General features: G+C 40.8%; 1 protein-coding gene across 3 annotated transcripts in view; it reads left to right on the plus strand.

Moving 5' to 3' along the window:
- Positions 1-16,549, plus strand: part of WDFY3 (WD repeat and FYVE domain containing 3) — a 264,769-nt gene that overhangs the window by 222,845 nt on the left and 25,375 nt on the right. For all 3 annotated transcript variants that reach the window (XM_040967248.1, XM_040967249.1, XM_040967250.1), the window contains 9 exons: positions 734-882; positions 1,916-2,036; positions 2,545-2,630; positions 4,673-4,753; positions 8,147-8,201; positions 8,472-8,591; positions 11,228-11,345; positions 12,224-12,330; positions 13,754-13,907. In XM_040967248.1, coding sequence (XP_040823182.1) covers positions 734-882; positions 1,916-2,036; positions 2,545-2,630; positions 4,673-4,753; positions 8,147-8,201; positions 8,472-8,591; positions 11,228-11,345; positions 12,224-12,330; positions 13,754-13,907 — 991 coding nt within the window. The remainder of the gene's footprint in view (positions 1-733; positions 883-1,915; positions 2,037-2,544; positions 2,631-4,672; positions 4,754-8,146; positions 8,202-8,471; positions 8,592-11,227; positions 11,346-12,223; positions 12,331-13,753; positions 13,908-16,549) is intronic.

Raw genomic sequence — 16,549 nt, forward strand, 5'->3', positions numbered from 1 at the left:
TTACATTGAGAGATTTTGGCAACCTTTGCTCCTATGAGGAAAACATGAGTGCTGCCAAGCGTTGCTTTCTACAGTGGCACAGTACTCTGCCAGGGAAGCAGGGTACAGGCGGGGAGGAGAGGCAGTGCTGCTCTCCCAGCTCCCGGGCTGGAGAGGCGAGGACTGACTGCAAACTGCGCGAAACACAAGACGACCAGCAATTCCTAACGTTGGGGTGCACACTGCCTCTCTTACAACAAGCCGGTGCTGTGTATGTGAAACTTACACATGGGTGCACAGGGGCTCAGAGAAATTAAGAAATTTGGCTGTTGTGCTTACGGTTAAGTGACAGAAAACTGCGCACCGAGATCAACTCTCCCCTGTGGGACACGACGCGACTGTCATCTCTGCACGTGTGCCTCAGTTTGCTCTCCTGCCAGGGCGTCGGTGTCTGTCCCCTCCCATGGAGAAGGAAGCTTGTCTAAGCTGCCACACTTGCAGCACACATGGTCTGGTACTGAGGAAGTGTACCCGAGGACCAGGCGAGGTGGAGAGCATGGCGGGGGTGGGTAGATGCATGATGGTTAACCTCAGCCGCCACTCAGACCTTGGACTGTCCTGATTCATGCCACGCTTGACTCCTGTTTAGCTTGCTACATTCGTGGGTTGCCAAACACAGTTTGTCAAAAAGATAGCAATTATCTGAGTGCTTTTAACATGCCCTGATAATAACTATTTATGTTTTTTCCTATAGATCCAACACATGTACCGCTGTGCTCGAGTTCAGGGCCTGGATACCAGCGAGGGGTTACTGCTTTTCGGAAAGGAGCACTTTTATGTCATTGATGGCTTTACCATGACAGCAACGAGGGAGATAAGAGACATTGAAACCTTACCTCCAAAGTAAGTACATGAATACGGAGATACAAAGGATAGCTTGCTGTACAACACAATAAAATATATTTGCGTATTTTTTTTAAATCCAGAAATTTTGTTAATAGTTTATACTGTTTCTCAGTTTTTGTGTCCATTATTCCACTTTCACAAGGATAATAGCATTCAATTATTTCAAGGTAATGAAGGCCTTGTTTAGGAAAATGAAAACTAAGCAGCATTTATGCCCACACATTAATAGCATCATGCACCCTATTACTCTATTATATATTTATGAATTGAATATGGATGTGTAAATTATTCTCTTTAAAAAGTATTAGTGTATGCACAATTATGCAGTAAATGAAGGTTGCTCCATGATGCACAGTGGCCTTCAGAGGACAGTCTCCACGTGCCCTTGGATGACCGAAGCCCATGTTGGGGCTAGCTGAGCTTGCATCTTCCTTTCCTTCTGCTACCCCTGTAAGGGAGATGGTAGTGAGTCATGGAAAACTATGAAAATGAACAAGCTGTGAGGAAGGTGCCAAGCTCAAATCTTGGGAAATCAACCCTTTTAACATTTGGAATGCCAACCCCTGCCTGTTAAATGCAAAAGTGATCTGCAGTTCATTTCCTGGGAGATGCTTCAATATTTCTTCTAACAACAGTCACAGCTGTTATGACTTTTATGGACCCTTCCAGTTATATTTTGTGACTATTGCTGTGAAGATAAACCAAGTGTATTCAACTTTTCCCTTTTTTCTTCTTCTTTTAAAATAAAGTATTTCCTTGAGCTCCAAAAATACTTAGGTTTAAGCACCGGATTGGCTGTGTCCGATATGTAACTTAGTTCTGACAGCAATGAAGGGATTGTTTTTATTTCCTTTTTATTCGCCAAAGATGATTCCTTTTTGGCCAAGCTGCAAATTTGTTCTTTTATGCATATTTTTTGAGCTTGAAAATTCTGTTAATGTATTGAAAATATCCCACCCCTTGTTGAGCAGCGCGTTTATCTCCTGATTGTATTTTTTGTCCATCGCCCCTTCGTCTTGGCTGCCTCCAGCATGCATGAGCCCATCATCCCGAGAGGAGCCAGGCAAGGCCCTAGTCAGCTCAAGAGAACCTGCAGCATCTTTGCTTATGAGGACATTAAGGAAGTGCATAAAAGGAGGTACCTCCTGCAGGTGAGTTGACTCAGCAGTAGAAAATGTTTGTATTTGGAAGGTGTATTAGTTTTTAACTGGTGTTTCATGAAAACCCTCCACACAAATACAATTCACATCATTGTTTAGATAAATTCAGGTCACATGGATGCCTAATTCATTAGACTTTTAGACACAACTTAAAATTTGGGCAGGGTTCTTTTTATCCATTGTTCTCTGTAGGTATCCAACTCAACATTTTTGCTTTTTGTGATTAAAAAAAAAACTACTCCCGTACTCTAATTCCAGGGGAAAAAAGTCCGATTTTGTAATTACTTTCCTTTTGCCATTATTCTGTCAGTAAAGATTCGCTGAATAGCCAAAGGAGAAGGATCTGTTCCTGGTATCGCTTCGTGTGCGCTGTGTTCCCGACCCCAAAGTGTGCTCAAGTCAAGAAATGTACCTTCTTTGATGTAGAAATCCAGAATAGAAAAGTTACTCCATATCTGACCCATGTTTGTGGTTTGTTTTTGTTCTCTTCTCATCTTAGCCTATTGCTGTGGAAGTTTTCTCCGGAGACGGACGGAATTACCTGCTTGCTTTTCAGAAAGGAATTAGAAACAAAGTCTATCAAAGGTCTTGTTTATTTCTAACACCGTTCCTACTGTCCTGGGAAAAGATGGGAGGGAAGCAATGACCTGTTTAACTGGTTTTTTTTTTTTTTTAATCTAGAATGTAGCTCAGTGGGTCAATATCTTCCATTTTTTTAAGATTTATTTATTTTTGTTATAAAGTCAGATATACGGAGAGGAGGAGAGACAGAGAGGAAGATCTTCCATCCAATGATTCACTCCCCAAGTGAGCGCAACGGCCGGTGCTGTGCTGATCCAAAGCCAGGAGCCAGGAACTTCTTTCCAGGTCTCCCATGTGGGTGCAGTGTCCCAAACCACTGGACTGTCCTGGACTGCTTTCCCAGGTCACAAGCAGGGAGCTGGATGGGAAGTGGAGCTGCCGGGATTAGAACCAGCGCCCATATGGGATTCTGGGGCGTTCAAGATGAGGACATTAGCCACTAGTCCATGCTGCCGGGCCCCAGTGGGTCAATATCTTTAAAGAAAATATTTGTTTCATCTTGTGCCAAACTCTTGAAATGTGATTCTTCTACATAGATTCCAAAACGAGACATTCCTGTTGTGAAATAGTTTTTCTTTCTGATATCTTACACAGAGATAATCGGTTGATGCTTTCCTGAGCTCTGGGACAGGGCTTTAGGGGAATTAGGACCTCCCAGAAGAGCTGCAGGTGGCAGGGTCCCCCAAAAAGTGGCATCACAAAGTCTTATGTCTAAATACAAAACAAGAAGAAGCTCTCTTAAAAAATAGTGCCTCAAATGTAAAAGTAATCTTGTTTCCTGTTGGCCACAGTGAAGGCAGTTGCAGTCCTTGCTGCTGAATGCGGGTCCTGAGTCCCTTGGAGGTTCACAGGAGAGTCCTCCGCAGTGGCAGAAGGAGGGTCGAGGACCTTCATTCTCAAAGAAGGAGCAAAGCCAAATAAAAGCAGTTTATCTAATGAAGGCATGTTTTAGCTTTGGCAAACTGTATGTGAAATTTACTTTTTAAAAAGTTTTGTTTATTTGAAGGGCAGAATTCACAGAGAGAGAGAGAGAGAGAGATTGTCTGCCTGTTGGTTCACTCCCCAAATGGCTAAAGAGGCAGACTCTGGAACAGTTCAAAGTCAGGAGCTAAGAGCTTCTTGCGGGTCTCCCACATGGGTGAGCATATGGAATGGCAACAGGCAGTGGTTTTACCTGATACACTACAGTACCAACTCCTGAAATTTACTTTCTAAAAGGAAAACAGCACATATCCAAGGTACTTGAAGATACTTCTGCTGGATATGTGAATCTTAAGGCTGTTTCAAACTGATCAGAACAGGAAGAGGCATTTTAATGGTCTGTAAAATGTGAATGGGTCGTGCGGCCCCTCCATTTTGGAAAGTCTTGTATTTCACACCACCTACATAAGGGGTAACTGACACCACGCACCTTTGCTTATCATTGCAATCCAGTAATGTACCCAAGAGAGCAGAATGGTTCTTCACACAATGGGCTTTTGGGTGTTGATTAATCCAAACTGCCTTCATATAAGGGAAGGACTTCTGAGTAAAGTGGACAAGTTTCGCCTTTACTCTAATGTAAATTTTTGAAAGTCTTTAAAAGACTTCATTAACATTATAAGCAACTCTGAAGAAACCCTGTAAGATGATGCTTCGTGAAGGTTGTATGTTACATGGCTCATCATGTAGGTCCTTGGTCCATCATGTGTTGGACTGTCCCTATTACTTGCTGTCACATGAACAGTTGGCCGATGAATCACATTTCAGGTCTTCGTTAAGTGGACTCAATTCCTGGGGCTTGGCATGGCAAGGCTTTCTAATATTGTGAAGATGAAAGTCCGAAAGATCAGCTCTTATGATACCCCTTTCTCTTTGGCTTTGGAAGTCATCATGTCACTCTCCTTCAAAGCTGAATGTGTTCTCATGGTTGTACGCTCCCTGGGTCTGCCATTTCTGGGATGCGAGAATAGTCACCCCAGCTGAGGGCCGCATGCATCATTCTATCTTTAGTTTCCATGGAAATCCATCTGAGACTTCATTTATGCCATTTTTCGATTTTCCAGGTTTTTGGCTGTAGTGCCATCGCTAACAGATAGTTCCGAGTCTGTGTCTGGACAACGACCAAACACAAGTGTGGAGCAAGGGTAGGTGTTGTGTCTCCTGGAATTACAGCTCAATACTAAATTAGGTTGTATCATGTCTGGAGAGTGTTATTTAATATCTGTAATGAGCATTTTTCCTATAGTGGTTATAGAAAAAAATGATAAATACTAAAAACAAGAAGAAAGTTCTAGCCTTTTAAATGCAAGGATATTGCTATGTTTATGATTGTTTATACTCCAACCGTAAATTTCTATTCTTCTTCCAGTATTATATTTAAATATTCCCCCGTTATTTAAAAGTTTCTCAAAGTCATAACTTACCTAGTCATTGTATGTATAAACATTCATTATCTTAATTTCAAATATTTTATCTTTGCCAGGTTTTCTTACCATAATAGAAGAAATGAAATCCTCCTTATTTTCTTAGGGTAGAGTCCCTTTCATGAATAAATGGTATGAGTTTTAAGGCTCTTAGTATATAAAACCAACTTGACAGCCGTGAAATGTAGAGAGCCACAAATGGAAGGACTACAATATGCTACTATTATTGGTTGGTTTGTTTGTTTCAGTAGATAATTTTTAGTTTTATATATAAATTTTTAAAATTGTATTTCTTTTATGAACGCTTAATTTTTAAATGCATACCTTTTACTGCTGATATGTTAGCCATTTTAAGCCATTATTTGTAAACTATCTCTATTCTTTACCCACTTCCCCTTTAATTGTTAAAATCAATTTGTACAGAATCTTTCTGAAATGAAGATTATTGCTTGTCATAATTGTTGCAAATTACCCAGTTTTCCTTCTAGTTTTGTTTCTTGATTTTCATATCTAAACTTCTATTTTATAATGTAAGGCTGTTAGTGATTTCTTTGTGCTTTTGACAGCTGCTTTTAAGCTTCAAATGTCCCTAACAACCATTTTAAGAATCCTCACACCCAGCTCCGTTTACTCGCAGGAAGTTTCATTTACAATCACTCAGCATCCCATTGTCATCTGGTGGAAGAGAAGGGGTGTCATTGGCCTACAAGTCAATTATTATACTGTGTGAGGAAATGTCTTACAAATCTACTAAGGATGCTGTACTTTGAAAATAAATTTTTAAAAAATATTTATTTATTTTCATTACAAAGTCAGATATACAGAGAGGAGGAGAGACAGAGAGGAAGATCTTCCATCCAGTGATTCACTCCCCAAGTGAGCGCAACGGCCGATGCTATGCCGATCTGGAGCCAGGAACCAGGAACCTCTTCCAGGTCTCCCATGTGGGTGCAGGGTTCCAAAGGTTTGGGCCGTCCTGGACTGCTTTCCCAGGTCACAAGCAGGGAGCTGGATGGGAAGTGGAGCTGCTGGGATTAGAACCGGTGCCCATATGGGATCCCAGTGCGTTCAAGGCGAGGACATTAGCTGCTAGTCCATGCTGCTGGGCCCCATTCAGCTTTTTTCTACTTCAGAGCAAACTGCCACTTCCTTCACCTGCCGAGATGGTCCTTACTTCCTGTTTCACTGTTTTTGCTACTTTCTACATTGAGTTATCAATTCTTGAAAAACTCCTAAAAGCACGGAAGCAAGGAACAGAGTGTCATGTCTCACTTGAATCTTTCCCAGTTGTCTGCTGTCTTATAGCACTTAGGAGTGATCCTAACGATTGCTCTGGAGAGTTGAAAGAGTTTATCTAGAAGTGGAGGCACTTTTATTGAGCTGGATGTGTCTGTGACCTAAGGTTCACAAATATGTTGATTTCCTTTAGGAAAAATAAACAATCAAATATTTTCCTCCTAATTCCATGACCAGTAACTGATTATTCACATTAGCAGTTAAAAAAAAAAAGCGGTTAAATCTTAAATAAGATTTTATAATAATAAAGGCTATTTTTTATCCAAAAAAAGTAATTTGTAACTTTTGAATAATATGACCAGTATCTCTTTTGTCATAAAGTATTTATATTTTTCACTCAGTTATTTAGTGTATCCTGTAAAAGTTGAACTTTGTACAAATATATAGATAATATTGTGTGTTTCATTTATTCCAGTTAAATGTCTTTGGATCTCTAGGTACATAAGGGTTTAGGGTAATAAAAGGTTGGGTTAGGTCAGTTCTCTGAGACTATTCTGGAAAAACAGTCTCAGTTACAGAGATCCCCTTGTCATCCCAAAAGATGTGGGGATTTCTTCCAGTTCCACAGTTCCATTCTGACACACTACCTGGAGACAGTCAGATTCCACAGGTTGAGTGTTCAGGCTGAGATGACTGCCTCACTTCAGATACTAATCAAGGCCAGGCCCCCAGAACTTGACTGACACTCATACAGATCCCCATTAAGGTTTGATTAAGATGATAGCATGGCTGGCAGAACTCAAAGAAATACTGACACTACTATGACAATCAACATGTAGAAATGATCCTCTAAGGTGAGATTTAGAAGGGTCCTGAGGGCAGGAGCTTCTGTCTCCTGGAGTTGGGGACCGGCACCCTCCTGTGCCCTTGATGAGTTCTTTATTCCTGTGAGCCTCCGCATGTTCAGCTGCCCAGAGGTTCCCTGATCCCTGACCTCTTGGGTTTCTGTAGAAACCTCATTGTATAAACATGATTGAAACTTTGCAATGTGCTAAACTGAAAGAGCATGGTCTAATGCCAGTGCGTTGGTGAGGAAACCCAGCAAGGCTCTTGTTGGCCTCTGCGTGTGGCATTTCTTCCTCCTGGGTGTGTGGCAGGACCACTTCTGAAACGGGGATTTTAGGATTTTATATCAGACAAGGCAGGTCAGAGAACTTGACACCCAGCTCCAAGATAAATGGAGAAAGGTTAGCATCTAACTTTAGTTTTTATGATCCAGCTTGGGCAATAAGCATCTTAATTCCTATGGCCTAGCTCGGGGCAGGACAAGGTCAGAGAAATAGTTTGCTCTCTGAGGCATAAAGCATCCTGACACTATGACACGAGACTTTGACTTTTATTGCTCTAAAGCTGCTTTGGGTTCAGAGGACAAAAGGCCAAATTTGTTTAGCAAAACACACTGCCTATTGTTCTGAGCCTTTAGGAAATAACAAGGACTGTGGGCTTTGTGAGTCAGCAAGCTTGCATGCAGATCAAAATATTCAATCATATGATCCCACATATTTTGGCAACTCTTTTGACCATGAATCACAGTAAAAATTATGTATCATTTTACATACCAAGACATACAGAGTCATAATTACCAAAATAAAACTCAAAGAAGACATATTGTTTTGATATCTTATAATGATCTTAAGTTCAGTCATGTCATATTTCAAAATACCTGATCATAAACCTCCTTAACTGATTTTATGACCTGTCACTAGATTCATTGTAATTTGAAAAATTACTGGACCAATGAGTTAAGCTCTTCACCTCTGTAGTTGCCGGGAGTGTAAGATGACAAGAGCTGCCATTTATGTTGTTACTTGTTTTTAGGTCTGGGTTGCTGAGCACCTTGGTTGGAGAGAAGTCTGTAACTCAGAGATGGGAGGTAAGCTTAATGAACCTGTCTGTTTTACACGGTGGAGCTTCCATAGTTACGAGGTAGAAGTCATAAAGTTAGAAGCACTTTCGTAATCCAGAGAGTATATACCAGACAGGAAGCAAGATCTTGATGTTCTATTTAGGAACAAAAGTGTTTGCTCAAAATCTGTTAAAAAATAAACTCTACCTCCTCTACCTCATTTTGCATAAAAAATATTTTCACGTAGGCATAGAAGAAGTAAATGATTGTTCTAAAATGTATATTATCCTTCCCAAGAGAGGCGAAATCAGCAACTTCCAGTACTTGATGCACTTGAACACCTTGGCCGGCAGGTCATACAACGACCTCATGCAGTACCCCGTCTTCCCCTGGATCCTTGCGGATTACGACTCAGAGGTAAATCTCAAATCATATTGCTTCAAGTGGAACGCATTTTCAAAACCAATTGGAACATGCTGCAGTTGCTGAAATCTTTTTGTTTTGTTTTGTGGTTTATTAATCTCCCTGCGGGCACAGGCATTTTTTACAGATTAAGAAATGTTTTCTTTGATATGTTTAAAAAATGTCTAGGTGATTCACTCACTTATTGGTTATTGGAAATGAATTCATAATGTCTATCCGGTTTCCTTCAGTGCTAAATAATTTGCATCCATTGGTAGATGTAGAACTTGTCAGTGTGGTCTGAATTGTTCGCTTAAAAAAAAAGAGAGAGAGATGAATCCTGCGCAACATATTCTTGAGTTTTTGTTACTGTTCCAAGAAGCCTTGGCACAAGATGGCTTGACTCACAGGATGGCTTTTGCTCTGCCTCCTATCTGGTAGCCGTCTTCCCAGTCGCAAAGCAAAGCAGAGAGCCTTCCTCCTGGATAAACAAACCAGCTCAATCTTAAAATTCAGAACTCCACGGGACTTTCTCATCCACTAGAACCAGGACTGCCTGGATGGTCACAGACTTAAACATTGACATATTAGGAAGAAAGATAAATCATCTGTCCTCAGAACATGCTAGTCTAAGGGACTGTGGAAATCCACCCTGCATGGCTGAGTGTGTGCGAGCACATTGGACGTGTGGCTTTTCATGTGCAGCTAACATACACTAATGGGTATGGGTAACACAGGTAAAAACAGGAGAGCAAGTCAAGTGTGATGTTTCATAGACTGAGAATACTTTCCCTTTAAGTCAATAAAGGAAATTCAAAAAATAAGGGCAGATTTAGAGAGGTCAGAGGTCAACAAAGAATGCAGTTTCTTGAGGAGATGGGAAATTGTGTCAAACTGTTCTTAAATATTCTGTTACAGGATCGTCGTGAATCCCATTACTGAGCCTTGGGGTCTCTCCTTGATTGTATAACTCCCATCTCCGGGGATGGCACCAGCACCTGTACTGTCAGAGGCTAGGTGTGAGGGACACTTTGAGGTCTGTGTGTTCAGGGATGCGACACACAAATAGCAGAACCATCATCGGCTGTGAGAGATAGTACCATGATGCACAGCTCTTGCCCTCCTCTGGTCACTGGCCAAGGATGTCCATGTATCCTCCCATGTTAAGTGTTTTTCCAGCATCTTTTGTTTATCTCCAACACTGTTGGTGTCTCCTTCCAGCCCTTTATATCTGTCACTGGACCACTACTGCAGCAGCCTCCTAACTCTTTTCACTGCCTTCCTCTGGTCTTGCCTTCCTTCACCCTATCCTACTTAATAGAGCAACTCAAAAAGCATGAGTCTGATTGAACCAACCCATTTAGAAATTGAAAATCATCAATTTGGGAACCTCTTCAATTCAGTTACTGCCCCCAAAGATCCCTCATATACTCCCAGTGCTGCCAGCCTGGAATAACCCCATTGCTTCTTTCCTGCCTCAGGGACTTCTTCCTTGTATTCCAGCCTGCCTGGGATTCACCCCAGTGCCCTCCATGCCCATTTCATTGCCTATCCATTCACCAGGCTAACTCCGTTTAGCTCTTCAGGACATTCTCACTTCACCTTTGTGGTGGGAAGCCTTCTGTTTCTCTCCCCTCTTTCCTGTTCTGATGTTGCCCTGTAGCTACATATCGAAGGGCTTCCCTGTGCCCTGCCCACCCTGTGTCATGGTGGTGTGTGATAGCAAGCTGTGGTCATTCTGTTTGACCCAAATTGATTATAAGATCCTTGAGCACAAATTTGCAAATACCCCTGTATTATTTCTAACCCCTAAAATAAGTGGTCCTTTCCATGCTCATTCATGTTCGTTGAATTTTAAAAAATGGTATATGAAGTGCTTTGCATCTAGACTTTGAGAAGCCAAGCATACTAACTTATGATTCATAAATATGCACAAATCAAATGTCTGCCTTGTACTCATTTCAAATTTCTACTTTTAAAACCCTGAGGGAGTAAATTATGGATCCCTTTTAAACACATAAATAGGTCAGCTACAGATGAGCTTTTAAACTAATCTCTGGTCTGTAGAATCTATTTCACTCGGAAACCACTCGATCCGTTTTGATGTTGTCTTCCAGGAGTGAGTGAATTACTAAGTGCCCTAGTTTGTATCACTTGCAGATCACCTCTAAGAAGCTGCAAAAGTGAAGTTGGAGGGAAGCAGGGGTGGGGCTGTCACTGAAACCAGATTGGATCCTGTGGTTGTGTGGGTGATGGTAATGGATGATAATGGTGGACTGGAGTTTTAGTGTCCTCAGAATCCTGCTGTGCCCTTGCCGAGGTGTGAAAGATGATAATGGTGAACTGGAGTTTTGGTGTCCTCAGAATCCTGCTGTGCCCTTGCCGAGGTGTGAAAGCACTTTGCCACTCCTCATTTGTGAACCCAGACCTGGGTGCCCTCCCAAAGCATTTCCTGAGCTGCCATGTGTCTGTCTGTAAAGCAGAGACCAACAGCAGGTCTGTGGTCTTGCACTGCAGTCCAGGACTCCTACTTCGATGTAGAGATCTGGCTTATCTCTGAACTGTCATTGCTTGCCAAGGTCAGTGTGTCCACACTGATAAGCCAGGAGGATGACTAGTAACACGGAAATGGGTTTTCCTTGATATTCTAGGAGGTGGATCTTACTAATCCCAAGACATTTAGAAACCTGGCTAAGCCAATGGGAGCACAGACAGATGAACGGTTAGCCCAGTATAAGAAACGCTACAAGGACTGGGAAGATCCTAACGGTAAGCACTTTTCTCTGTCCCTGGACTGTGTAACTAAGGTTTCACAGTGACCCTCTGGCGGGTGCCCTGGCATCCTGTAAGCACCCTTCAGGATGCTTGTGTATGGTTTCATCTGTAAATGTGACATAGACACAGAGATTAAAAAGAAAGAACACTCGAGTTTTCCATGCCAACTGTGGTCATATTTAGAAGGTGCCTTTAGGTAACTTTCTAGAGTTCTGGCAGGCATCCGTCTGTATACCTCTTCAGGATGGAAACTCATCAGCATAGTCTGATCCTGTCATTGATTCTATTAGATTTCATCCAGGGATTACAGTTTGGGTTTGGCTCTCTTTTAGTATTACTGAGATTCTTTTTTAGGAATCCTTGTGCATTATAAATAGAATGTATGTACTTGCTTTGTTACATTCAATAGTTTTGTATTTTTTCTATAAACAGGCAAAATAAAAATGCAGGAGAGGGGGGGAAAAAATGACAACCTATGCCTAAGCCTGTTAGCACTCCTTTTCTCTCTCTCTTTCTCTCTGTCAAGTAGAACATATAATAAGAATACATCAAATTGCATAATATTCATAGACAATAATTTAGTTATGAAGAACCAGGGCCCAATAAAAAGTACTTGTAAGTCAGTATTCTGAGCTGTCTAGGGTCATAAGCCTCAAAGCATGAAATGGCAGCAGCGCTCAGCTTTGGGGAAAGGCCACTGTGTTATACTTGTTCAGATATGGTGAGGGACAGTGTCGTTGTCATGAAGCAGCCCTGCCCCAAATGGCAGCACCAACTATGTAGTGTCAGTTTTCACATATGCTAACATTGCCAGACTTATTTTTCGACTTTTCCTTTCTTATTTTCAATCACCACTTAATGTTCTTAATCAGGAGAAACTCCGGCCTACCACTACGGGACCCACTACTCCTCCGCAATGATTGTGGCCTCATACCTTGTGAGGATGGAGCCTTTCACCCAGATATTCCTGAGGCTACAGGTAAAACTTGCAGCCTGACATAGTTCCATTCTACTCAAGCCTACTTGGTGTTTGAGATTGACGCTTGTTCTTTTCATGCCTTTATCTTACTGTACAAGAAGTCCCATGTGTTCGAATGGCAGTGTGGTTAAACAATTAAAATGAAATTTCATAGAACTAAGATTGATGAATAAAGCAAAATTCATTTAGAATAAACAAATGCCAGGGGCCTTGCCAAGTAAGTATATAGCAGACATTTTTCTACCCAGGTATGGGAAATTGAGCCCCAATTGGTTGAATTTAACAAATGTGTTCTTAAATGAGTGTACAGTCTAGCTTATTTGCTATCTCAGGCATTATTTTTTTTTTCTACACATTTTCATCCAATTGTTCATCAGGTATTTGTTGAATGTTTACTGTGTGACAAGCACTGTTCCATGGGAGCAAATCAGTGAATAAACTTTTTCCTTGTGGAACTTAACACATTTGAGTGGGAGGAGTGAGCCAAATGTAAATAAATGAGTAAATCATGAAGTGTGTTCAAATGTGAAGGAAGTTATCAGGAAAATATAGATCAAGGAAAGGAAGTTAGGAAGTGAGGACCAGGAAGTGAGGGAGGGAGAGCAGGGCACTTGTCAGAGAGTGCACAGAGGCGGGCTGCTCTGCACAGTGTTGTGATGGAGTCCGGGGCTGTGATAGGACCTGCGGTAGCCCTGTGCCTCAGGTGGGAAGAACACCAGCATGACCAGTGCGTCCAGAATGGGATGAGCAATGGTGAGAGTCCTTTGAAAGGAGCTCAGAAAGCAAATAGGCCTCAGCAGCTGTTGGGTGGGCTTTGGCGTTTTGCCACCATGAGCATCATATGATGAATGTACCATGTTCACTTATGATGTAACATAGGAAGCTTGCTTTAAAGCTATATAAACAAGAAATGACTTTCCTTTTTTAAGTTTGTTGGATAAGTCTAGTTTTCTGATAAATTTTCCAAATTTTTCATTTAACTGTCATTGATATAAGAATATGAATATCACAGTAATGTGTAAATTTGATAAACATATACCTACATGTATATACACTTGAATGTGTCCAACAATAAATGGTTTAAATTAGCATATACTCTTTGGAGTGAATCATCAAACCATGGAAGAACTATAGTATTCCTCTTTTCCTAAAAACCAATATTTTTAAATGATTTTTTGAGATCTTTATATTTGGATTCCATTTTTATTATAAAACGAAGATATTGAGCACCCTTTGAAAGAGTATTCCAAAGAGAATTAGATTTTGTTTTTGTGATTACCCAGAAGTTTACTTATCAACACAGAAACACAGGAAATCGAAATGTCACCCAACATGTTTGAGGGTTTAAATCCTTGAACTTGACAGAAACTCTGCATTGTGAGTGGTGTTCTGATAAGCAGGTGCCTTCTCATTCTGCCCACAGGGTGGCCACTTCGACCTGGCGGACCGGATGTTTCACAGCGTGCGAGAGGCCTGGTATTCTGCATCCAAGCACAACATGGCAGACGTCAAAGAACTTATACCAGAATTTTTTTACTTACCAGAATTCCTGTTCAATTCCAACAACTTTGATCTGGGTACGTAGAACCCTGACAGTATCTTAGGAATGTTAGCCAAGAAAAGATTACTAGAAATAAATCATTTGTCTGGGAATTGTCCATAGTGCCATTAACAACAAAAAACTTGTAGTTTGGGTTGTTTTTACTTACTCTGAAATATTTGTATATTTAAACATTATTTAAGAAAAAAAAAAACCACCTCAAAGATCTGATTTGAACTTTGAGTCTGGATTGCATCATTTAATCAGAATTTTGTTGTTCAGATGAAAACAAAGGTGAAGTGAAGATTATATGGAAATTATTCCTATTGAGACACATTGATAGCCAAGAACAATTTATCCAACTGCTGGTTTTTTTGTAAAATCTTGTAAGTTGCCCCAGGTATTCTCGATATATGTGCTAGCATGTTTTAAAATTAGAAATTCAGATAACTAAATAGATCATTTCTTTTCATTCTGTTATGGCCCTATTTTATAAAACTAAATCAATATTTATATAAAGGAAAGAATTTCACTAGCAGTGTTTTTATCCTATGGCAGTTAGAGGAAGTAGATTTGACTTTGGCTACAGTTTCTTGGAACACGATTTGCTGATCTGTGCTTTTGAATATTTCTATTGAAGCATAGCTACTCTCTGTAATTTCTGCTTTAGAATATTATTGTCAGTAGCCTGCATTTCAGCTCTATCTTAAAAAGAGTTCAGTATACAAATAGTTACCTGCACTGAAACCTCTAAATTTGCATTAGTAGAAAGTTCAGAGAAATAGTCTTACCCGGTACATTTGCATGGTTTTTTTATTTAAAATTTTTTCAAAAATACTATTTATATGATTGTCTACCAACAGCCCTCACTATTAAATAGAATTCACCGGGAGATACAATAAACACATCTCTCTCAACAGCCCTAAAAAACCATTATGACCTCTCTGTAATAAAATAAATGACTCATAAGTGATATAAGTAAACACGTAGGATGTGAGGACACAAATAGCATTTCCTTATATTCACTTTTACTTCACTATGACAAGTGCTACCTTCTTCCGTAAGGTCACCGCTTTCAAAGAGACAGATATGGAGAAGTGCAGAAAGAGCACAAAAATACTACCTCATAGTCATGATCATCTCCAGACTTACCCAATCTGTTCTTGAAGTAAGGGACTAAAGGAGGCATCCTATCTCAGGTTCCTCTCCACAACAGTTGTCTTCCCTCCTTGAAATCACATGCTTTCAAATGCTCTGTTTGCATATAAAGGCTAGAAATCATTTTTTTAAAAAATCATGAGGCCATAAACAACGTAGAGCCTGAGTCTTTGTGATTTTGAATTTGGAAGTATATCCTTTGACATAACTTCCCAAAGCACACACTACAACAGCAGAAGGCAAAAGGGACATCAACACAGCCGAAACCTCTGTATAGAAAGGCTCTCGTACGGAAAGTGAAAACAGCTTACAGAACGGAAGAAGTACAAATGATATCTTCAGGATGTAGCACACAGAATAAAAACAGCTCAGCTCTTGGAACTCAACAACAAATCAATCAGCAACCCAGTAGAGAAGTAGGCAAAGGACTTAGACACCTCTCCAAAGAAGTTATACAATGGCCAGCGATGTTCAGTATCAGAACCAGAGAGCTGCCATTTCACACCCAAAATGATGACTGGTAGCAGGAGGGTGCAGGACACAGAAAATTAACAAGGATGTAGAAAAGTTAGAACTTTCTTATGTTGCTGGATTGCTGGTAACAGTGTAGAAAGGTTCAGTAGCTTGGCATTCTTCAGAAAGCTGAACATACATAATTCCCATATTGCACACCAACTCTATCCTGAAGCATATGGAGCTGTACGCACGAGCTGAGCCCATATGTATACAAGCCCACTCATAGCAGTGTCCCTCATAGTCACTAAATAGTGGAAACAACCTCAGTGTCCATCAAAAGTTGAACGGTGTTGTATACATGTAATGAACTATTCAGCTATAAAAAGGGATATGGAGTACTGATAAATGTTCCATGAGGATGAGCCTTGAAAACATTCTGCTAAGGGATAGAAGTCTATTGACAGAAAGTCATGTCATGCTTGTTTCCTTCATGGAAATAACCAGAACAGGGCAGTGGTTCCCAGGTCCAGGAGAGAGGAATCTGCAGCAACTGCCTCAGTGATGCAAGGTTTCTGTTTGGGCACTGAAAATTCCTTGGGATGAGATGGGCAGGATGTTTTTGCACAGCATTTTGATGTAGTAAATGACACTCAATAGTTTACTTTAGTAAACTTCACTTCGCTAGAAAAAAAAAAGCAGAACAAAGGCCAAGTCACTATTTGAAAAGCTGTGGAATGGTATAAAAGGAAGAACATGCAGGTGGAAAATAGCGAGTGCCCTCGATTCCTCCGGCTCTGCCTTAACTGCACGTGGAGAGGAGCGGCAGGCCAAGACTTCTCGACAAGTCTGTGTGCTCTTATCTTTTTTAATTTTTTAAGATTTATTTATTTTTATTGCAAAGTCAGATATAGAGAGAGAAGGAGATAGAGGAAGATCTTCCATTGATTCACTCTCCAAGTGGCCACAATGGCCAGAGCTGCACCAATCTGAAGCCAGGCGCCCAGAGCCCCTTCCAGACCTATGACACGGGTGCAGGGTCCCAAGGCTCTAGGCCGTCCTCGACTG

Source organism: Ochotona curzoniae, unplaced genomic scaffold, assembly GCF_017591425.1.
Source record: "Ochotona curzoniae isolate NIBS_2020 unplaced genomic scaffold, NIBS_Ocur_1.0 scaffold_4506, whole genome shotgun sequence".
NCBI classification, from domain to species: domain Eukaryota; kingdom Metazoa; phylum Chordata; class Mammalia; order Lagomorpha; family Ochotonidae; genus Ochotona; species Ochotona curzoniae.